General features: G+C 45.8%; 1 protein-coding gene across 4 annotated transcripts in view; it reads left to right on the forward strand.

Annotated features, from left to right (window-relative positions):
* The window catches only part of MCUB (mitochondrial calcium uniporter dominant negative subunit beta), a 39390-nt gene that overhangs the window by 4859 nt on the left and 11731 nt on the right, over positions 1 to 22800 (forward strand). The window contains exon 1 of one of the 4 annotated variants that reach the window (XM_013185359.3): positions 10318 to 10341. The exons of 2 other annotated variants lie outside the window; for them this stretch is intronic. In XM_013185359.3, the coding sequence (XP_013040813.2) occupies positions 10333 to 10341 (9 nt within the window). In that variant the 5' untranslated portion in view covers positions 10318 to 10332. Of the gene's footprint in view, positions 1 to 10317; positions 10342 to 10712; positions 10851 to 22800 lie in introns of those variants that run through there. One more of the 4 variants, XM_013185357.3, reaches the window with a different exon arrangement.

The following is a 22800-nucleotide window of genomic DNA, read 5'->3' on the forward strand; positions in this document are numbered from 1 at the left end:
TTATTCTGAGTGTCAGTAGATATGCGTGTTTGACGTTTGTGTGACTATGGCTGTTCCTCGGAGAGAAAACGAAAAGCACCTTCTGCAAGGCTGAGGAATGGTCATACCACAAAATGGTACGTGTATCGGGCATGCTGTGGTTGTAAGGTAGAGGACAGAAAAGGGTGCTGCGACTTTTTCTGGAGTGGGTGCTGCGATAATCCCAGCAGTGCTGGAAGCTTGTGTGAATTCTTATCCCTCACGGGGTGAGGAACATCCGAGTCCAGTGCTGTTCCTTCTAGCGCTCTGAGCAAGGCTTTGCTATCAGGTTTTTCTGTACCTGGAAAAAAACCTGATACTAGACCTCTGGAGGATGTCTGAGAAAATTGCTCTGCAAATGTCTTGGGTGCTCTGAAGGTTTACCACAAATCATTGCTAAAGCACCGAGTACTTAAAGCTGTTTACAAAAGTTGTGTGTGTTTTAAGAGTATTAGTCTCTTGTAATAGTGCTTGTTTTGCTTTTGGTGCTCTTTTGTGGTTCTTTAATCTTGTTTTAAAGCTTAAAGGTCAAAAATTGAGAGCCTGTTCCAGAGTTTGTAATATCTTAATTTCTGAAAGGGTGGGAGAGGAAGGAAAGGGATTGATAGTTTTTTTGTTTGGCTGTTTTGGTTTTGTTTTGTTTCTTTGTGTTGAGGACTTGACCTTCTGAATTATTTCTGAAGTTTTTGGCATTGGAGTGGAAGCAAACGGTACACCTGTTCTCGACATCTAGTTAAGCACTCAAATCTTGATTTACCCCCGTGCCCCTTCCCCATGAAGGGAAATGAGGTAAAGGGGAATTAATGGGACAGCCGGGCTTTGCTGGGCTCACTTTCTCCAGAATCTCTTTTTACCCTGGCAGCATGCTTGCACGTCAGCAGCAAAGGTGAATTTCTCCTTGAGGTGCTCGTCGGCAGGAAGGTTGTTGCAGCCGGGTGAGAAGACAGCAAGCTCTTCTGAGTCTGGAGGAGGGTCGCTGTCACTTCTGGGCCTCGTTGGAATACGGCGTCGATTATGGGAGGTCTCTGTTAAGGGCATCTAGCACTAGCTGTTGCTCTGGGTTGCTTCCTTCTCTCTTTTGCTCTTTTCCAGAAAGGTGAAAGGAGAGACGGGTTCTCCGTGTGTGCCTTGTCTTCTGCCAGGATGCTGGTAAAGAACTCGGTGGTGAGGTTTTCAAGGGGAAGAGGTGGCGTTTTGGTGAGATCAGTTCTGCCGTGCTTACAGTTGCTTACCGTGTCCCGGGCTGAAGCGACGAGCCCAGGGAACGATTAATTTGAGCTCTTTGTTCTGTGAACTTGCGCAGGGAGGCGAGGAAGAGGACGGTTTTCAGGCCTGCCAGTTACGTGCTTTGACCTTTTCCGTCCTCGGCTGACCCATGTGTCCTGGCTCATCCTGAAATTGCATCCAGTGCAGGTATTGCATGCTGTCCCCGATGCACTTTGTCTTTGCCAGACCAGCTCTTCCTTAATTCCTGCAGCGTGCCCTGTAAACGTACCGCCGGGCACCGCTTGTAACTGAGCCGCTTTACGAGGCCTTTGTAGTCCGATCGCTGTGAGGATAGATGGGAATACAGGGAATGCTTGACCCAAACTCCACGATCCCCAAGTGTTGGGAAAGTGTGGATTTAGGCTCTGGAAGGTCAGATCCATCACTAGCAAAGTAAATCCCTCACGTTAGAGTGGCAGTATTTGCTGTAACACCATAGCTGAAGGCAGCAATGGGAGTTAAAAGTGGACGTGGCTGGCTGCTTGCCTGCTGAAGATTAAACTTTTTTTGGTCCATAAACCAATTCTTTACCATGCTGGCTTGGGGAGGAGCAGTCTCATGCTCTGTGAGGACGTGGCAAATGTCAGCAGGCTGGGTAAACGTGGATAAACAGCTTTGGGCTTGTGTGGCGATGGCCGGAGGGCACAGCCTCTGCTGCTGCTGAGGAAACGTTTAGTCCTCCCCCAGACTGAAACCAGAAAAAGTTGTTCACTGTGAAAACAGGAAACTTAGGCTTTTAAGAGTGGTGTTTATCATGATGAGCACAGTCAGTGCATCTTCAAAAGGGCAGAAACATTGAGTACGTTATGCGCAGGCAAGATCATAATTTACTCTTTTTTCCTTCAGAGAAACAATTTCGAAGCAATTATCTTCACATTTACTGTCTGGTCAGTTTAGATAAAAATGGCTTCAGTCTTCACATCCTAGTCAGATGGAGAGGGAATAAGTTGTCTGCGTAAATGAAACGTGTTGTTAGTTGGCAATGCAGGTAGCGATTTCATCCTCCCAGTATCTCCCTGTTGTCGCTTAAGAGTAGAGCGAGAGACCGTGAGGTTGATTTGGAGATCACAAAAGCGTCTTTAAACGTATTTGCCTGAGTGGGGGAGAAATCACATTACTCTTCTCCCTGGCAAATCAAATGTTATGTGTCATCAGGAAATCAGTTTGGTCAGACTGCTCTACTGCGGGTTGTTCTCCGTGGGGGGCACGCTCACCTACCGGTTCTGGGTGGCCTGCGGTGCCACAGTGTTCGCAGAACAATGTTGCCATGGTTTCTGCAAGGTTTTTTTTTTTTGTTTCTAAGACCTGTCTCATTCTCGGTACCTTATCATGCAGCCTGTTACTTGATGTCCTTCTCTTGCTTCTTGAACCCGCAGAGCACCACCATATCCCGCGGTGTGAGCTGTGGAAGGCAGATTTTGTTTGCTTGGTTTTTTGCTTTTCGAGTAAAACATTTCCCTCGCCCGTATGTCAGGGCTTAAGTTACAGGTGTGAAGGTGCCCAGCCCCTGAGGTGCTTTGCTCCACGTCTGGCCTCTCCCGTGGAGCGTGGCCGTGGCAGCTTTCCTGGCCCGCAGAGCAAACCTGGCACAAACCCGAGCTTGCGGCTGAAGGCTGCAGCTGCGGGGCAGAGGGAGAGTTGGTGGTGTTCTGCCGGTGCAGTGGGGTCAGTCGCCAGGCTGGGTGCTGAAGGTTTTCTTTGCCCAGAAGTGGGGCAGAGGTTTTGGCTTAGCCTGGTGCACGTGGTTGAATAGGCGTGTTTGTGAATGGACAAATTTTAAGTTAATTGCAATAAGCGAAGATGGATTAAACCGTCTGAAAAATTGTAGAAGATGACGAAGCCACTGTGTAACCACAGGGTAGCTCAGTTTTCTTTTCTGCAGATCCTGTTTCTGCCTTGCCCAGAAGAAGGAAAGAAGGTGAAGGTAAAGGGAGAGATTGCAAACAGTGAAAGGAAAACACGGTTACAAAAATAACAACCTGGTGGATGAAACACACCTGTAATACAAATGTAATGCCTGAATGTGTGAGTTTACTGCACCAGTAGTGCAATAAATGCTACGTGAGGAACTGAAGTTACGATCTGGCTGTCCTGAAGTGCTGTGCCCAAGGATAGTAATGCTGAATCAACTGGGCACTGCTGGTCAAGAGTCTTGACCGGTGGCTCAAGTAAATGCTTAACGCTGTTAACATCGATAAAAGAGGTGAAACTCAAAGCAGACATCTTTCTCCGCTACACCGTAAGAGCTGTGCATCTGGTTTGTATAGCTGACGTGGTTGAGTAGGCTGACTGCCCGTGAAATGACAAGGTTATGAGTTTGTCTTAGCTTCCCAGTGGCTCAGCTTCAATTTATTGGCCCCTTTCTGCCCCTCTCCCTGCAGCTTTTCAGAACGTTAAAACTCCAGATAAAGCCAACAGGGCATCGTTCACAATTCGCCAGCTTCTTAAAAGACAGTATCATTTTTTAAAGTTCACCCCAGGCTCGTCAACTGTTGGAGCTGAGGGAGATGACTTCACCAGCTCTGTCACTAATACTGGCCTTTCAGAGCACGACTCCCACTAATATTTTTAACTAAAAGCAGGAAGTCTGCTAAATCTGGGCTGGGAGGGGACTGAGGCGCAGCAGCTTGTGATCTTGAGCAATCTGTTTTCTTCTGCTGCCAGAACCAAGAGTAAGTGCATCTCATCTGCCTCGGCCACGTGTTTGACAGGAGGAACTGAATCAAGCATCAGGGATCCTTCGTGAGGAACTTTTGTGCGAGGTAACCGAACCCCGGGATTAAACCCCACGTGGTACCTGTGTTAGGCGTGAGCTTTATTTTAGTTCACGCCTTCCTGCTTAGCCTTTTATGCTGCTGGTTGTATCCTGGATTCTTGTTTGTGCATTCTCCAAGGCTGTTTTTAAATGAATCCCAAGCTGTCCAGGCATCACGGTGCCCGTGCTCGTGGCATACATTTTGGCAGCTTGCGCCTTGGTTTGGAGAAGTTTTGGAAGCTGTAGTGTTCCCCCTTTAATATCCAAAGCGGAAGCCCTGCTAAAGGTGCAGCACAAGGAGTCTGTAAAGGTTCAGAACGGGTGGGCTCCTGGGGCTTTGCCCTCGGTTGAGCTGGGAGGTGACACGCTGCAGAATGACTTAAAACTCCTGTGAGCTGAGAGAAGTGTGATAAAAATCTCGAGGAAAGATTCCTGCCAGGATATACACCCAGGCAGTATCCTTTACCTGCAGTCAGTCTGACCGGTACGGTTTCTCAGCTGGCTGCTCTCAAGGAAAAGTAGTTTCTTATGAGACAGGTAACACTATTTATTTATTTTCCTCCTCCAAAGTTGGAGCTAGGCCCAGTTCAGTATGCAGACAGCTAAATTTCTGCAATGAGAGTTCCATCGCTTCTTTTCTCGTTGTAATCTGTTAGTTGTGAGAGTGCTCTCTGCTATTCCTTTTTATGGTCACTTTAAATGAGAACAACCTGTGTTCGAAGCCATAAAGTCTGACACGCTGCAGCGTATGAAAGCACAGTTCATATTTAGGTCTGCGTGCTTTAGTCAGCAGCCAAAGGTGTGCGCTCGGTGGCTGCAGTCTTGTTGGTGTAGTAAAACCAGGCGTGCTCCAAAGATCACAGTCCAGAGCTGTGCGCTTTCGGGCTTGGTCCTGCAGTGCCCTGTCACTGCGAGCACCCTGGAAATGGGACCGAGCTAAAGTAATGTAAAGGGACGTGAGGTAGCCCTGGCCCTGTGAGTGAATTGCAGCTGGTAAGCCACGTGTGCTCCTTGAGTCCTAACCCCAAGCTGTTCGTTGTGGCAGTGAAAGTGTAAATTGAGAATATTCTGCTATAGTTCACACCCTGATGGGACTTTGATCTGGGCAAGCCCTCACAGCTGAGCCATTCCTCAGCATTTCCTAATGCTGCGTGCACATCAGCTTGCTTTCTTGCGTGGTGGTTGCCTTGCCTTCTGCAGTGGCCGTGCTATTTTTCTGCTTTACGGGAATGTAATGGCCTTTGGGGAGTCCCTGTTCCAGCCTGTGCTAAGTCTATTTGTGCTGGCATTCGAGTACAAATACAGCCTGGGGTCGTTGGGATGTAAGATCTTGTAACCATGCCCTCCACCACAAGCAAGGTTTGTCTTGCTTGGCATTAACTATCAGTAGTTAGTAGTTTTCTTTGTGTATAACAAAAGTTTTCTTTTAAGTTGGGACTATTCCTAACTGTAGTACAGCAGGTAACTGCACGAAGCAACATAATAAGGTAGATGCTATCAGAAGTTATTAACAGCCTGAACGAAAAGGTTCATGTTGATCATTCATATGCTGATCGTTTGGGATGCTGTGTAACACTTAGAATTCAAGCCCGTAGGTACTGCTCTTGGCTTTTATGGTTTTCCTAATAGTTTCTAGGGTTTGGAGGAAGCTCAGTATCAGTGAGCGAGCCTGCTGTGTAGTCCTGTGACTCGAGGAGCTGAGCGTTATGAAAAATACATGGGATTTTGTGGCAGCTGTCAGATGGGCAGGAAAAACTCAAGTTCGGGAAAATATGGTTGAACCCCAGCAGCACTTACTCAGAGGGAGGGAAATGTTGAACAAAAATGCTTATTCAAAGGTGAAGGTGAAAGAACAAAAGTGCTGGACCCCTATGTTTAGCCCAAACTCAGTATTTAGTGAGCAGCTTGTCTGCATGGGTCCTGGCTTGTAGCACTGTGCTCTGCTCCCTACAACATGTTCTCTGTGGTCTTTTTATCCCCTCCTAAGCGCAGAGCTGTTCAGGCCATCCCTTTGAGTTTAAATTACTGTTTTGTAGCCTTGATGCCTCTGCTTAAATGTGAGTAGTTGGCAGGTTGCTTCAGAGACTCCAGCTGCAACAAGTAGATAGGGAAGAAGGCAGATTTTGAACTGAACTTCAATTGTGTGATTCTAAGTGGAAGTAAAACACAGATATGGGGAAAACAAGTACAGAGACTGATCGGCCTCTTGTGCTCTGCAGACCCGCAGAACAAGTGATAGAAGAGGTTTTTCAGTACGTTCATGAATCCATTTCAAATGCTCACTCGTGGAGCTGGCATGCTACAAAAGCAGATTGCAGCAAAATATGTTGGTGTCGAAGAGATTGTGACTGCTCTTTCCCTTGTGTTTTTCTTCCATGATGGCACATTGTAAACACAGTTATGTGTCTGTATTACTCACTTGTTGCTAATTAGATACTTTTTTCCTCATTTGCTAGACTGTTAGTAAGCCAGCCTTGAAAAATTCAGATGTTCTTCAGCACTCCAGGAAAACTCTCTGAAGTCAGAGGGGTGTTTGGTGTAAGCTACTGCAGCTTCCTCAAGGCTCTGTATTCTCAAGAAGATGCAGATTTTCTCACTTGAGAGATTTACAAGAATCCTTTTACTGTGTATTTGTGGGGAACTTTGCTCAACTTCAGCGTCTGTCTTCATCACAGCAAAGCAGCAGACCATCTGAGAGCGCAGGTGATGCCATTTTCTCCATGGCTTTTTCACGTGGCTTTTTGTCAGAGTATCGAGTTCATGAGGTAAAATTAATAATTCCCTTAACCACAGTCGGTTATAGGGCATGGAGAACATTTTCCTTCTTTATAGCAATGCATGGTGCTCTCAGTGTCCATGTTCAGTCACTTGACAGCAAGCAGTCCTTGAGTATTTTGTGTGTGTTTTTATAATGTCACAACTTTTCAAAAACATTAGGTACTTATTTTCTACACAAAATACAGTGTCCGTGTAGCTGACTTGAGCCTTTGAGGTGCATTTGAGGCTTTCATAGTGTGCGACGTTGTTTTCTGAGAACTGACTTGTCCTGTAATAAGCAATCTGAGATATTTTTGGAAAGTGTGCCTATCTGTGAGTAGCTGAGATTTGCGTTCTGGGACTGTGCCTGAGATGTGTGGGCCTGAGTTAAAGATTGACTTGGCTGAATGCAGAAGGTGTTGTCTCAGAAGAGAATAAGTTTCAGCACCAAACTTTTGAGTTTTGTCAACTGCTTTTTTCTGGCACAAGATCAGAGTTTCTTCAAAACTGAAGGAAAGTCGGTTTCTTTTGATGCCAATGAAGTAGATGAAGTACCTGTTTTGCCCAGGTTGCAATGGAAAACGGAGTCTCGAGCTTTGTTTTAAACTTTTTCCAGGTATGAGCTCTGTCATTTACTGATTTTACTCAGGATTTTTTGCTTCATGTTCTGGTTGCAACTGTAGAATGACAGTTATCAGAGCAAAAACAGTTAACTTTTTAAAAAACTTAATTTGATCTGATATATGCTGTAGTAGCTAAATGGCTGCCATGCACAGGTACAGCCCCTGCCTGTTGAGAAGTTGCCTGTTGATATCTATATCAATAAGCCCTTCCTGCTGCTGACAATGCCTTAGCAGACCTAATGTGAAAACATTAAAAAAAAAAATCATTAAGATCTTAATTGCATTGAGGCAAGGCCTAATGAAATGCTGAGCCTGCAGGCCAGCGATCGCGTCTCTCCGGTGATGCTGTAAGTCCAGGTGAGCGGCTTGCCACACGCGGTGCTGTCACGCTGCCGTTCCCTTTGCTGAGCAGAGGTAAGCAGAGAGTAAGACTCGGTGGAAGCCAGGTGTGCTGTCCCTCAAACAAGCAGAGCTTCAGAGGATTCGGTGGAATCTGTTTTTCTGGGGAGATGCAACCGCTCTTGCTGCTGCAAGTGTGATTTTAAGAGACTCGAGCCAGAAGGGAAGAGAAAATGAAGAGGGCGAAGTGACAGCTTTAACTCCAGCCTCTCCCTCTTCCGAGTGCCCCGAGGGAGGAGAAGGGCAGGTGCTGTAATCCCTGCTGTGCGGAGCTGCGGGTATTGCCGGGACTCAGGACTCGGTTGGCAACCTCTGGGAGGTGCAAAAATCTGGGCTGCTCTGTGCTTACTGCCGACCTTAGCCCATGGCCCCAGGGGCCTGGAGTTGGATGACTTTTTCCGTGTCTGTCCTTTCCTGCCCTGGTCTATATCTGTCTGGGGAACAGCTGATCCGTAGCTGCAAAATGTCACCCCTCTGTCTCCTCCAAATAATTTTGAAGAATAAGAATTGTTCTCCCTCTCAGCTCGCAAAAAGAGCAAGTTTTTTTCCTGACGTGGGGAGCCGAAGCTCCTGAAGCAACACGAGTAGAACAAACGAACATCCAGGTGATTCCTTATCTGAACAGACAGGAGGAGCGACTGAAGTTCACGTTGGATTAAACACTGTTTTAGTCTTCTGGCAGGATCTGTTTGCATCCAGTCGGGAGAATACACCTGCGTTGTTGAATAAGATATGCCACCAGCTTCAGCCCTGTGGTGAAGATCAAAGCATGATGCCAAAGTATAGTTAAGGAGAATGAAGCTGAGAAATAGGTTGACATTATTCCGGTGGTTAATTATTTACCTGCGGCGGACTGCTCTTAGTCTCATTTTTCTTCACCCGTCAGCATCATAAGGTAATAAACCATGCAGAGATCACATTTCTCTGGGGAAATGGTTGCAAAGGGCCCTGCTTCTTCAGCAAGGACAATTAATGTCTGGTTCCTTTAAAAAAAAAAAAAGAAAGAAAGAAAGAAAGCGGAATATATTGAATATTTGTTGAGAGTCTCCAGAAAACAAAGTTTCTGCTTGAGCTGTACAGTTGGTGAAGCACAGTGTGAGAGAGTTTGCTGCCTTGGAGCTCACTCCTGTGAACGTGAGGATGGGAGCTGGCTGTATTGGGGTGGCTGGTAAAGTGGACACGAGTGTAGTGGTTTAATGGGCTCTGATTTTGCTGCTTTAATTAAACAGCAAGTCCTCTTTAGCTTGCTGTTTGCAAAAGAAAGAGTTTTTAAGCCCACTCTCCCAATGGTGGTGTGTGTTAGTGTTACATCAGTGGGTGCAGAGACCAGGCAAGGGCTTCTCTCCTCTTCATTAACTGCTTTTGCAGGCATGGCCGTGGGTTTGCCAGCTTGTTTTGGTGTTGTCACAGCACTTTCACCCCTGAACAAAAGGTTTTAATAATGAGGACACCACGTGAATGTGCTGGGGTGCTGGGAAAGACCAGTGTCCTTTTGGGTTGTGTGTGGAGGAGGAATTGTTTCAGGGGACAGGGGAATAAGAGCACTCATACGGCAGTACCTGAAATAGTAAATTTGCTTTCAAGCTTCCTAGTACCATAAAGATAATGATGATTGAAGGGAACTCACAGGCAGTGTAAATGGTTAGAAGCTGCAGAGATTAATTTGTTAGGAATCATGTAAGGATTAAATAGACATAACTGGCCTAAGCAGTGAATACAGGGGTTCATAAATCTCACAAGCATGAGAGGTAGAAGCACAGAAAATAGAAAGGAGCTGCCTTTTGTGGTTTCGGTGCTGTGCATTCTTCTGGACGTGTGATCTGCTACGCACACAGCAAATTGGACAGCACCACAAGCAAACACACACACACACAAAAAAGGTGCTTTGATCAAAACAGAATTGAATCAACACAATTATGCAGATTTATTTATATATATATATATAATAGATTTAAAATGAAGACAGATGGACGGTTCAAAATGTAATGTTTATGTCAGTTGTTAGTATTTTTCTCTGTTGGGATGAAGCTTAGGTGCTGGAATAAGGAAACACATGGTGCGTGCTGTTTCATAGATGCTGCAGACATGGCACACAGGTTTTGTTCTTTGCTCCACCACAAGCTTTGTGTGTTACCTTTGGTAAGTCATTCCAGCTGCGGTGCTGTTTGTTTTCTCCTAATCTGGATAAAGTAGGTAGTTGTACTTCCCTGCCTGCAGCGGTTGTCTGAGGATCAGAGACAGAGATGCTCAATTAGACTGAGAAGAGACTTCTAATCAAATTATCTCTAAGTGCTCTAAAGATTAAAAACATGTTTCCTGCCTCTAACCATTCATCTTTTCCAAAAACATTTTAAAAAAAGGCTTTTGGCAGACTCGGTGCTTTGTGGTTGAGGCCCGACAGCCGTTGGGTGCGGGGATGAGCTGTCTGATAGCTGTGCCTGAGCACCCAGCAGCTGACGGTGAAACACCAGGAGGCACGAAGACACCGAGCGTGCGTCCTGTTTCCTCCTGAGGATGCAAACTGTGAGTGCAGATAAATGCCTCTAATAAAAATTCTGTCTCTCATTTGCGTTTTTCAAAGATTTTGAAGCGTCCAGGCTTGTCATCTGACTCCTGTTTCAGTGGAAGCCTGGCTGATTTTCCTCGCAAAGTAAGGAGGAGGAAGCAGATCGCTGCCTAACTACACGGGCTGTAAAAGCATGCAGCAGTGGAGGAGTTTGTACAGCGTAGCTGCCCGGCCGCAGTGTCTGCAGGCAGGTGGTTGAAACTTACTGGTTTTGTTTTCCAAGGGCACTGTCATGGGAACGGTTGTGTAGGTTAAATACACACCGCTGCTGTGGAAGTAGAAACCCAGCAGCTGAGGTCGGTTGTTTCCTGTCTGAGTTCTTACATACAAATTAACTTTTTAGATGGAGGAAGTTAGAGGAAACGGTGCCGTTTTACTCTTCTGCTTGGCTCGGTGTGGAAGCCCTTCCTTTCGAACTCTTGGGAGAAGAGGAATGGGATGTGGAAACGGTCTTGCTGGGAGCCAGGTGAAGCTGTGTTATGAAAGAAAATGCAGACTGGAAAGAGGACAGCTTGGAGAAATATACGAAACATCTGTGAGCAGGACATCACCCTTCTGTGCAGGAAGGACAAGGATTTTGTCTTTGTCTGCCGCTATGCAGTGTCCATCTCAAAAAAAGCTGCTGAATACTTTTCTTGTCTCATTGCAGTAGCTTTAATTTCCCTTTCTGTCCTATTAATGCTTGTTCTGTGCTGTTCTTTGTAGAATAAAATGAAAACCAATGAAAGAAGCAAAAGGTAGAGTGTTTGGGGAGAAAGCTCAGGTTCTGAGGAATCAGATGTATCTTGGGAGAAAGGAGCACACTGTCGGTGTTCCCTGTGGCTTGCAGGTTGTGGTTGGCTTTGCTGTGCTCGGGTGTTACTTAAGTTTCTGGATCTGTGCATGTCCCAGCCCTCTAAATCAGTGTCTGCAAATCTTCATTTGAGCCTTTTGGATATTTGGTCTGAGCCTTCTAGAAACTGGTATGTAGTCAGCTAGGTCAGAGACTCACCTTTTAGGAAAAAGGCTGTTTTTTCCTTTCAGAGGACACTTGACTTCTACTTATTTTTTGCGTCTGTTTTTCTTTTCTGATCTGATTTAAAATATACAGGTTCCCGTAGGTGACTCCTTCAAGATTCAAGGAAATGCTTTCGAGCACCTAAGGCTGGCTGGGCAAGCTGCAGGAGTAGTGGGGCTGTAGAGCGGCCCTCCCAACAGATTCCTCGAACCCTTTCTGTCCTTCTCCTGCTGGATCTGTCCCTCTCTGCTCCACGAAGCTCCTGCAGCAACGTTGTTTATCCTTGTTATGGAAGGTCTGCCCGCTCTGGGTTGCTCTCAGTAGTCAAATCTTGAGTCTGCAAACAAACAAAGCCGCCTTAATTGGGAGTTAATTTTTGTTTATGTCTCAGACACAGGAGAAATGCAGGCTGTACCTAATTGCTGTAATACTGAGATGGTAATAGTAAAGTACAGACGAGATCTTAGGGGTGATTAAAAGGTAAATTGGGAGTCAGGGGAGGGTGTCGCCACGGGCACAGTGGCACTGGCGTTGGATGTGAGATTGAGGCACGTGGTAGTGTGGTGCTGGTCCCGTCTGCCCTGCTGAGCCCCACTCCTGTAGGGTTAAACAGTAAGGAAAACACAAACGTGTGTGTAAAGGTGTGCAAAGTAACTATTAAAAATCATGTGGACGTTCGTAAGAAGAATCAGGTACTTCATGGTTTTGTCAATGTTTGCTCTTACAAATTAGGTAAATGAACTTGAATCCCTCCCAGATTCACGTGTCCAAATCAGAAGCGTGTGCGATTTGCGCTGTGCAATTAATGCCGTTGAATTTAGTGTTTTAATAATGATACTGGAACGAACATAGCACATCAACCACAGCTTAAACAACATCAATACATAACTGCGTCTGGCAAGAATAAATATCTGACATCTTTGATGCCAGCTGTATAGAACGTGAGGCAGAAGCCAAACAGATGAATTTGAGCTGGAAGATTAATAGTTTTGCAATGAATTTGCTGCTTAAGAAATTGCCTTTCAGCCAAAAGCACTAGGCCATCTTTCTGTCCGGGCACAGGCAGTGTGCTGGGCATTTGAAACCACAGGTTAGAGCCTGTCTTCTAGTGTCTGTTTATATGGAAGTAAAATTGTCGTGTTTATGTTATGATGTGAAGCAAGCCTTACTAGCCAGAGGTTTTTTTGTTTCCTAATCTCGTAGGCAGCGAGAAGGACTATCTGTTTTGCTCAGTGCAGAGAGACAGAACAGATGGCAAACAGAAATGTTTGTAATTCTGTGTTTCGATTGTTTTCTCCTGTTGCCGTCTTGTTTGTTACTATTTGGCCGCTTTGGTCAGGTGGATTTGGGTGAGTTTTGGGGTACCTGATGGATCTCTCCTCTGTTCAGCATGCTGGTGGGAGTGTGACATACATCTTTTAAAGGAAAAAAAAAAAATCTTTAGCCTGCTGAGGCTGTTTGGGAGCTTCACGAAGGAGGTCTCGATGTTTGCGTTCCTGTCTGGTACGAATACCGAGTTGCCTTTGTCTCTTGATGCTACAAGTCATCTCTTGATAATGCCTATTATTATTATTCTCACGTACCAAAACTCCCATGTAAAGCTACTGGAAATGCAGGAGGAAGGAGCAAGAAATACTAGCACAGTGGAGAAGGTGGCTGGTGAAGAAGTGTGGGGCTTCAGCATCTCTTTCTGACGGGTGAGGACTGGCAGCCCCTGGGGCCGCTGCTCGCCTCCCTGCCCGGGGAGCCGAGGCAGTGTGTGAGCTTTTCCCCTTGCTGTTTGGATGCTGTTCTGGGAGGTGAGCCTGGAAGGCAAGCAGTAAGGTTCTGCAAACAATGAACACGCTTGGTTGGCAGCAAAACAGAGATGGATCATGTTGAATAAACCCAAAACAATGTTACCATTCCTTATCAGAATAAAATCTCGAAGTGAATTGGGAGTTGGCTCAGCCCAGTCCACGTGGTTTTCAGGGTTTCATTTACCTGCCAGTTAATATGAAACTCTGGCTGAAAAGGGTTCTTTGATTTGCTGCTTTAATCCTCTAGAGATAACGCTTAGTGTTCGACGTAGCCTGTCTTTCCATGGAAGAAAAAGTTGAGTCCCTTAAAGTCAGTAATAATTTTACTTCTGACTCCACTTCGCCTACATGTGAAACATGATGAACTGCGAAACAAAAGCGGGCTCTGTTTTAAAATGATGCTAAAGACTTTCTACTGATTGCTGGGGAACCGCCTGCAGCTGTCGGCTTAGGATTTCAAAACAGAAAGGCAGGGAAGTCAGTTACTCACTGTTTGACAAAGGCTGGGTTCCGCCTGGTATGCAGTTTTGTAAGGAAACAGGTAATCATTCACGCCATAATGGAGGCATGAAATAGCAGGCTGGCTTGACCAAGAGGAGAAGAAAATAAGCAGTTTTCTCCTGATTGCAGGGAAGCCGTAAGCACCGATTATGTTTGTGCTGTTTGAAATCTTCTGCTATTATCTCTATTGCATTTCGTCTGTGATTTATATTCTTGGAGCCGATTCTCCTTGTAAAATTCACTTGAAAAATTGTCTTCCTCCTTTCTGTAGAAGGAGTCTGCAAAAGATAGTATAATCCGTTTAAAATCTTGACATTTGACAAACCTGAGGTAGGAACCAATAAAGCCTAATGGAGCTACTGATACGCTGATTGGTAATAGCTACTAAATTGTACTTGTCGTATTCATAAATAAGATGTCAGTGAAGTGAGAATACAAAAGTAACTGAATTCAGTGCTGCCATGTGTTTCAGGGGGCTGTGAAGAGCTCTTGCCCACTGGTGTGTCTTGCTGCGTTATGCAGCACGTCAGGCAGGATCGATCCCACTGGTCCACTCTATCCCACGTGTCTCTGGTGTGTTTTTTGGTCTGTACTGATGCTGTTTTGATTGTCTCTTGTTTTTAATAACTGAACAGCCAGGATAGGAGGGGGGAAAAAAAACCACCAACGCCTGAAGTTTTTTGTCTTCTCCTTTCCATACGATGCAGCTATCAAGGTAAAGTTCCAACAGGCGGCGATGCTCTGGTCTAAGTATGTCCAGTGCTAAACAGGGCAAGAATTCAGGGAGTTTCTCGTACAATAGCCAGCACTGACAAAACTTCTCCCTGGACTCTAGTGTTGTTTCAGTGTCAGAGGGGTGTGTGCGTGTGTGTTTTGGTGGTGTGCGTGTTTTTTGCATGCGAGACGTGGACACCGGATCGCGACCCGCTGGCATGCGATGCGGAGCACTGGGGAAGGAGCACACTCAGGCCTCCCCCAAACGAGTAAATTTTGGTGGAAACAGGGGTCCCTGCCTTTTGATGCTTTCTTTGGTTGCTCAGGAGGTAACTCAGCTGAAATAGTGTTGAGGCAGCTTAAATAAGGTTATGTGCTTGGTTGCATTGGGAAGCATGCAAACGATGCTAATGCGTTGCGATGCGTCGCATGCAATTCTTTCTAATAAAAAGCTGGGAAAATAAAAGCTCATAACAGAGCTCTTTGCCATCCTCATGTGTGTAATGCTCTGCTGTTTGGCTGATCGAATCAGGCATTTGATTATATTCAGTTTTTATTACTGCAAAGGCTCGAATTAAGCTTTCAGTGTGGTTGTTTACATGAACTTCAATTCACGTATATCCTAGATAGCACATTTGGGTGCTAGCTCAACAAATTAATTTGGCTGCTTGTTGCCTGTTGAGCTTTCAACCTTCAAGAAAAAGTAAGCTTTACTTGTGGCATTTTGAACGGGGGAGAATTAATTCAGATAACGTTAGTGGTGCTCTGTCACTCAGCCACAGCGAGAGGTACCCGTGGGTCTCATGTGAATTCACCGATGCGGTGTTTGCCGTAGGTGTTTATGCCCAGAGCTTTCATTGTCTGGCACCCCCCCTGTTCTCCTCAGCTAGCCGTTAGTGCATTGGGTACGTTATCTGCTTTATCCTTTTGGAAACGTAAATCTCAAACATCTTCGAAGAGTATTATTACCAAAAGGCTGAAGGTGGCTCATTGCTTCTCAGAGGAGACGGCTGGCGGAGGAGAAGGGGAGGGAAAAAAAAAAAAAAAGAAGAAACAGGATTGTCGTCTTGCATGTTTTCCATACACTTTCTTACATGCAAACATTTCTGCTCTCCTACGAAGCTGAATATACGTATCCAGTATAAGTCATCCAGATTTGACATCTCCATTAATGACCTGTAGCACAAAACCAGATTGGTTTTTCTAGAGAAAATTCTTAAAATACCTTACTCTTTAGAGTAACGTTGAGGATATTCATTTTTTTCTAGATAGGTACCTTCTGAGATTAAAGAAGGGGGTTTAGAAGTGGACATCAATCCAACTTGGAGGAGGACATAACACTTAGTCACACCGATATAAAAGCCTGATGCACAAACATATGCTTCTGTCTTCATTTCTCGTCCCATGCAGTAATGAAGCAAACGCTTTAGGTGATGGATGTAGCCCAGATCCCTCCAAGTGTCCATGTGGAAATCTCAAGGCCTGATTGCTGCAGCTAACTCTGCTAGGTGGAAATCCACGAGCTGTCTCCTTCAGCCTCCGGCAGTTCTCCTGATCTCCACAACAACCTCAGTGAGCTGCTGTTTTCTGAGAGAGGGCTTCTCCACCACGGCCGAGTGCCTTTTCAGTTGCTGGTTTGTGTTGCTGTAATGTCTGTGGGTGGCTGGAAAAGCTTGTAAGCCTCAGCAGGAGCCGGACCTTTCCCTGTGGAGCTTGTTCCGTGAAGGGTGAGGAGCAACATGGGTCTTGGAGCAGTTGGCCTTTGGTGGCATGCAGCACGGGACCTGAGCCCACCCGTAGCTACCTGGTGTGCTGTGAAGGGAAAGAGGTGGAGGCGATTTGTCACGAGCTGGGAAAATAACAAACAGCAAGGAAAGGTCGTCATTAAAACGTGGCCCGTGGGGTGAAGGAGGAGGAACCTGTGAGTTCACATTAGGTCTGGTGCTTTTGGTAACCTGTTGCTGGTAGGTGTTTGGAAAAGAATTTAGAAATAAAGAAAAAAAAAAGGCACAAAAAGGGAAGTGCCTGGTGCACCGTGCAGTCTCTTGGTGGGATTTGCTCTCCCCTCAGCAGCACACGTGCCTGGGAAGCCGTGCGTCCCCTGCCTGCCGAACGGAGCCCCCTCCTCACGCCGAAGCCTTCACACCACCGCAGTGAGCCTCCAGCGGGAAGCGGGGGAAGAAATGCCTTGAAGTTCTTCTAAATACAAATTAATTGCTGTTTGAAGGATGCTGTGTAAACGCAGTAAGGTGGAGCAGCTCCTCAGCTTGCTCCTCAGCAGCGTTGCTCCTCCCCGTTATTTGGTAGCACCGAACGGCAAGCTTGCTGCCAGCAGTAAGCAGATGTTAAGTGTCACTTTTGAGTAACCTCCTTGTAAGCGCATTTAATTTATAATTAACAGCTCTAACGTGCAAACGTTACGTGCGTCCTAGTAGGAGGGATGTAGACTGTTGGATCTTTGAGCACTTGTTAAATATTGATGACTGAGTGGCTGGTGGCCGTGCAGTTAACTGATTTCCTGTCGTAGCAGAGGCTTGCTTAGAGCAGGCAGACATACAGCCTGATGATGTCTTGTTCCTTTACAAACCACAATGCCGCAGCAGAAGGAAAACCCAGATGGTCCGTAACTCCAGGTGATAGTCCCAGCCTGAAGCAGGGCGTTAAGGAATGGGGTTTTCCCCTCTCCTCCTGTCGGCGGAGTTTGTAAAGCTTTGAGCTGCCCCCAGTGAGCTGAGAAATTTCACCTGGAAAATATTCCACCACTTGGAAATTCAGAAATTTAGATATATCATAACTGCCTCGTTTAGGAAGATTGAAATACAGTGAAGATGCTTTAGGTTCCTTCAGAGGAAGGAGTTTTTGCAGCTTCTGAGGTGACCTGTACTGTACATACTCCTTCAGATCAAAGCTGACAAAAAGGAGAAATGGGGTCCCTATCTTTTAGGGACGAGGTATAACTTTAAATTCAGCTTGTATACTTTTCCACTTTATAGTCATTAGCTTTGTTAGTCATTAGCATTAGCAAATGGTTTAGTTAGCGTATCTAAAACAGAGGTTGTCCTTGTGTGTTAGTGTTTTAAGGATGAATTTTTTTGCTCTTATCAAGAGAAAGTGGATGCAATGTGCCCAACGTGAGTTGTGGTTTGTTGTGTAGGACGGGCTGTAACCATCACAAGCTGACGCAGAGCACTCTGCTGGATTTATTTACCTTATTTTAGGGCTCGTTTTAGCGATGCTTCCACTCAAATGGGGACACCTCTGGAGGCAAAACTGGGCTTGAACTGCCAGCTTCAATTGGTGAGTTAGGCAGGTGAGAGGATTTACCGGAGATGGCTTAGAGGAAAGTTGCCTGCATAAAGCAGACTTTATTTGGTGTTGCACCAGGGAGCCTGCTGGCCGCAGCGGCCCAGTTCCTCCGTGGCAGCTTCGTGTAGGTGTATGGAGCTGGGTAAGAGACGCTGCCTTACCGTCGTTGCATTAGAGCATCTGGGGATAATCTGTTTGCGTTGGAAGAACGACATCTGACAGATGCCGATGCTTTGGTGGGCCTGGGGAGAAGGGCGGGAGCTTTCGGCTGCTGCTTTCCCTGCCTTTTGCACCAGCCCTTCAAGTAAATGTCCTGAGTGAATTCATAGAGGAAGAGGAAGCCGAGCAGCTCCTAATTGCCTGGAGTTCAAAGGCTCTGGGGTGAAAAGCGAGCAGCTAGCATGCAGATTTGCTTACCCCCCCGAGGGCACGGCGGGTGCATCCGAACACACCATGCAGGGCATACGGGGGCTTTGATCTTCTCTTAGTGGGTTTAATTGTTTTTCTTAGGAGAATAAGCTTTAGAAAAAGCCTGTGGAGATCTCTACTGCAAATGTTTCTTTGTTCTCCTTGCCTGCTCTGCAGAAAGGCTGCGAATGTGCAGGCTTCTCGTCCAGTCAAGACTTTGAAGGGTGGACAGGTGTCAGCAGCGTGGAAGCTGGCAGCATCAGCAAAGCCACAGCCTTTTGATGTGTTTAGGTGAAAAGTCTTCTTCCATCACCATTCCAGAAGCTGAGACTTCCACAAGAAAGATGGAGAAGGAAGCAAAAGTGTCTTTTCTTGACATCTGGCAACACTTTGGCATGTCTCTTGGGGCACTGGCAAGGTTGGAAACCTCTGTCCACGAGTATTTGATAGTGGTAGGTCCTTAGACAGAAGTCCTCAAGTGCCAGGAGATGCTCATCGGGACCTTTGCTGAACTCTTGGGTCAGTGTGGCCTCAACAAGCACGGCTGCGCTTCTTTCATCCCAGAAATGGAAGTGGATTTTCTGGGTGTCTCTGCTCTAGCAGCAACCTTTATTTGGCGGTCGCCCTTCTGGCAGGAATGTTTTTGAAGCTCATTCTCCCAGCAGAGCTCTTTTCTGAGAAGACAAACAGGTCATCTACTCAGATGAGTTTCATAGTTTGATGGTTCTTCTTTGCTTTGTTTTGGTCTAATGCTTATGTAGACCTCTGAGGAGTTGTCCTCCCAGGTAAAGTGGTGCTGTAGCTGGGGTGCTGGTGCTGAACCCAGCTTGTTGCTGCTGTTCTCTGAATAAAGGCTGGAAGCTCGTGACCCTACTGCTCACTGGTGTGCTTGTAGTGGCCCCTTGGATCTTGTTGCTTACAGGTTATTACCATTGTGGCTTTTGTCTCTCTTTTTTTTTTTTAAATATCTGTATTTTTTTTCCTGCTGCCAGGATCTAATAAATGGCAGCTTTACAGTTCCTGACAAAACTTGTTGAAGTTTCTTGTAAGTTATATTCTTAAGTTCTCTGGTTTCTGGCTGTGGATGTTCTTATAGTGGCTGCCTTAGACATTTTTTTGATGTTGCCCATCAGAAGCTATGGGAAGGAGAACGATTAGCCTTCTGCTTACTTGCCTTATTATGCCATTGTTTTCTCTGGTTAATTTTTAACAAGATTAAAAAGTATATTAAGCACTCCCTGCAAGTAGTTTGAGCATCCACAGTGCAGTAACAGAATACAAAGCTGGAATATAAACTAACCACTGAGTTCCTTTGGGGAATTACTCTACAGTTGTCTGTTATGAAGGATGTAAATCTTTGTACATGCATATTAATACCGACCACTGACAGAGAAGGGCTTTTGATTTGCTCTAATCTGTCAGTTCCTCCGTCCCTGCCTATTTTTCATCAACTAATCAAAAGAAAATTGTAGTTTCCCATTGGAAAGCTGCCTATTTACAGCTGCCTGCCCTAAGTCTTTGGGCTTATCTAACTGCAGACCTTTAAAAAAAGTAGATGAAGGAACAGAGGTATGGGTGTTTGTTATAAAGACATCTTTTTATGGTCTGTTGTTTTTAAATAACTATATGGACAGGTCATTCCTGGAAACGTTGCCGCAGGCTGTGTGCTGCTTGGCTGCCTGCTGGGCTCAGCGTGGCCGTGGCTGCATCCGCGGGATTTTAACAGGAGCACAAGTTTAACTGATGGGAAACGCTCTTCAAAAGGTAACTAAGTAAAATGTAGCTGCTGACATGTAAGAAGAGTGCAATGAATTATTTTTACGAATGGAAAGGTGAGCAATGGTTGCCGCTTGGGTTTATTGGCGTGTCAAGATTCCCCGTGGTTTGTGGTCAACCCTGGGGAGGTCCAAGAGGTTACAAGACAGGAACACACGAAGGGAACAGGTCGTGTCCACAGCAGGGAAGAGGTGAAGTCTGCTAGAGAGGTGGGGAACAGCAGTGTTGTCAAGCAGTGCCCGAAGGCATTGAGCTGTGAGGCATTGGAAGTCTGCACAGCGAAAGTAAAGAGCCTGGGAAAACAGTGCTTAAACAACTCAGAAGTTCATCTTTTAGGTATATATAACACCCCCCTGCTTTTTATTGTTTGGGGATGGGTATGGTTAGTTGTATGCTAAATAGAAGAGTCCATTCTAAATGGAAGTGCTAAAGAGCAGCTCTCTTTTCTGAATTACTTCCTTTTTTTTTTTTTTTTTTCCTGTGTGCTACAACCTGTCCAGTGCCTTCAATCCCAAAAGCCCTTTAAGAGAAAAACGAGAGTTGGCTAAAACTCTGGTAAACCTCTAAGTGTATAAATCTGACTCCACATCCTTCTGTTACTTCTCTTATCTCGTTTCAGCTGAAATATAAACAAGCTTTTTCCTGGCTGGCAATTTGAAGAATTACTGTTTCTCCTAGAGATGAGTTGGAGCACTTTTTTGGAGGGAGATACGGAAACAGCTGTGTGCATTAAGATACTCTCTTTGTAGGATCTTTGTAGGAAGAGATGCAGCAAGCCCACTTTCTTATCTCACGGGATCTATTATAAGCATATTTTTGAAAGCAAAGTCACTCTTGGTACCCTTAAATATTGCAGCATTTCCCAGGCCAGGATATCTGAAAGCATGGCAGCAGAGCAGAAATGCATTATGTGGGACAAATGACAAATCCTGTCTGTGCTGACAAATTAATCTTCGGACCTGGAGTGGTGTTGGAGAACAGATGGCACAGCTCTCGGATGTAGGCTTGCTTTCACTTTTGGTGAAGCGCAAATACATTTTCACGCTGTAATCCCTCCCTCTCAAAACCTCACCCCTTTAGGATCTGCAGACTTCCTTCTAGCTGTTGGATCCTGTCTCCCGTCCTTAAAGTGAAGCAGGTTGGGAAGAACAGCGGCTTTCAGGCAACCGGGCTCGATCGCAACTGGATAAAGATGCGAGATTTCTGGTGCCTTGGACTTGGGAAGGCTTTTAGATCTGCTTCCCAGCGTAGGAAGGGAAGAGAAAGAAGGTTTGATGAAATAGCAAGAGGAAATACTGGGTGGTTCTTTGTGTTCCTCCTAATAATACGTTTTCCTTGTATAGTTGTCTCACTTCAAGGCCCATCCTTAAGCTTGTTGGAAGTCATCTCCCTCTGAAAAGTGAGGGCCAGCTGCATTGCCATTCCTTCTTCAAGATCACCGGGACATATTTACACTGAAATTACTGCTTTGCTGCAAGAGGCCTCTGGGTTACTTTTTCAAACTTGGATTTGCCCCGAGGAAGGGCTTAAAAATACTCTGGGGCTTTGGAATGAGCTGCAGGGTCGAGATGCACGTGTTGTAGTGCAGTCCCCATAGAGCCACGTGGATCATCTGGCAGGAGGTGTGGTAGGTCCCTGGTAAGGCAGGAAGTCTGAGTCAGGGGAAAATAAGGATATTTGTCATCGTTTTTATTTATTTATTTTTTAAATTTAGGAAGGAGAAGTACATCCTGAATACTCCCACGTGTCAGAAGTGTCATCCCAGGGTGAAATGCAGCCTAGCACAGCACGGTTAGCCCAGAATCTGTGCTGTCTCCTGCGGGGGGTTGTGTTTGGCCTGAAGCCTTCCAGAGGACGCAGCTGAATCTCAGCAACGTGCCTCGGAGCTGCCACTTGTGCTGAAGCTGTTGTTGCACGATGAGCTATGACCAGTAGAGAAGCAATGTAAGCAAGGGGGCAAATTACTGAAAAGTTGAAGAGAGGGAGGGAGAAGGTGTTTTTGCAGCTCAAACGAGCACTTGCAAAATGATGGTAGGTGGCTGCTAGGGCTCCTGATACCTTGCTTTCTTGCTTGTGTGATTGCTTATAAGCACAGCACAGAAATCTAACAGTCGATATCTCCAAAACAGGCCGTGGTGACTCATTTTAAAAAGGGAAATACATTCTGTGCAGTTATCGCAAACCCGGGCTGAATACAGATTCATTGTTTGGTAATCGCGGTTGTTCGAGATCTGCCAGCCCAGTGGACTGCGACAGCACCTGCTTTTTTCCTCCTTTCACTTGGTTTTTAACCTTTCTGGAATGTCTGGAGATAGCTTGATCTCGAATGGCAGATTGTTACTCCGTGATGAATTAATTGCTCAGTTCGTTTCTCTTAGAGTCAGGCTGGAGCCGACACCATTCAATACGCAGAGACCTTCTGGGTGTCTTTATTAGAGATGAAGAAAAAAATATATATGCAAGACAGTACAGAAGATAAAAGCAGCTATCTGTAGCATGTCTCTCCACTGAACAGTGGCTAACATGGCTTTTTTCCCCTCCTGATAAAACAAGGAGGCAGCATCTGGAGCGGTGCCTTCCCTGCGCTCCCCATCGAGTCCTACCTTGCCCCTTCTGGTGGCGCTTGGAGGCCCCAGGGCTCATCCTCAGGCATCGCAGCTGGTGATTTCCCCCAGGATTTTTACCTCCTCTCCTGCCCAGGGAAAAAGTGTAGCGCTGGGTTGCTGTTGGAAGGCTCGCTGCAAGATAGGTTTTAATTACTGTGTGTTTTAATGCAGCGTAATTAAAATAAAGGGTGGAAAGCTGACGCTTAGTGGAGCAGTGTGTTGTGTTAGTGTGCTTTTCGTTCATATCATTGCCTTAGAGAGCAGGAAATGGGAACATGGGAGACCATAGCATTGACAGTAGCAGGCTGT

The sequence above is a fragment of the Anser cygnoides genome, chromosome 4 (genome assembly GCF_040182565.1).
Source record: "Anser cygnoides isolate HZ-2024a breed goose chromosome 4, Taihu_goose_T2T_genome, whole genome shotgun sequence".
In the NCBI taxonomy this organism is placed as follows: Eukaryota; Metazoa; Chordata; class Aves; order Anseriformes; family Anatidae; genus Anser; species Anser cygnoides.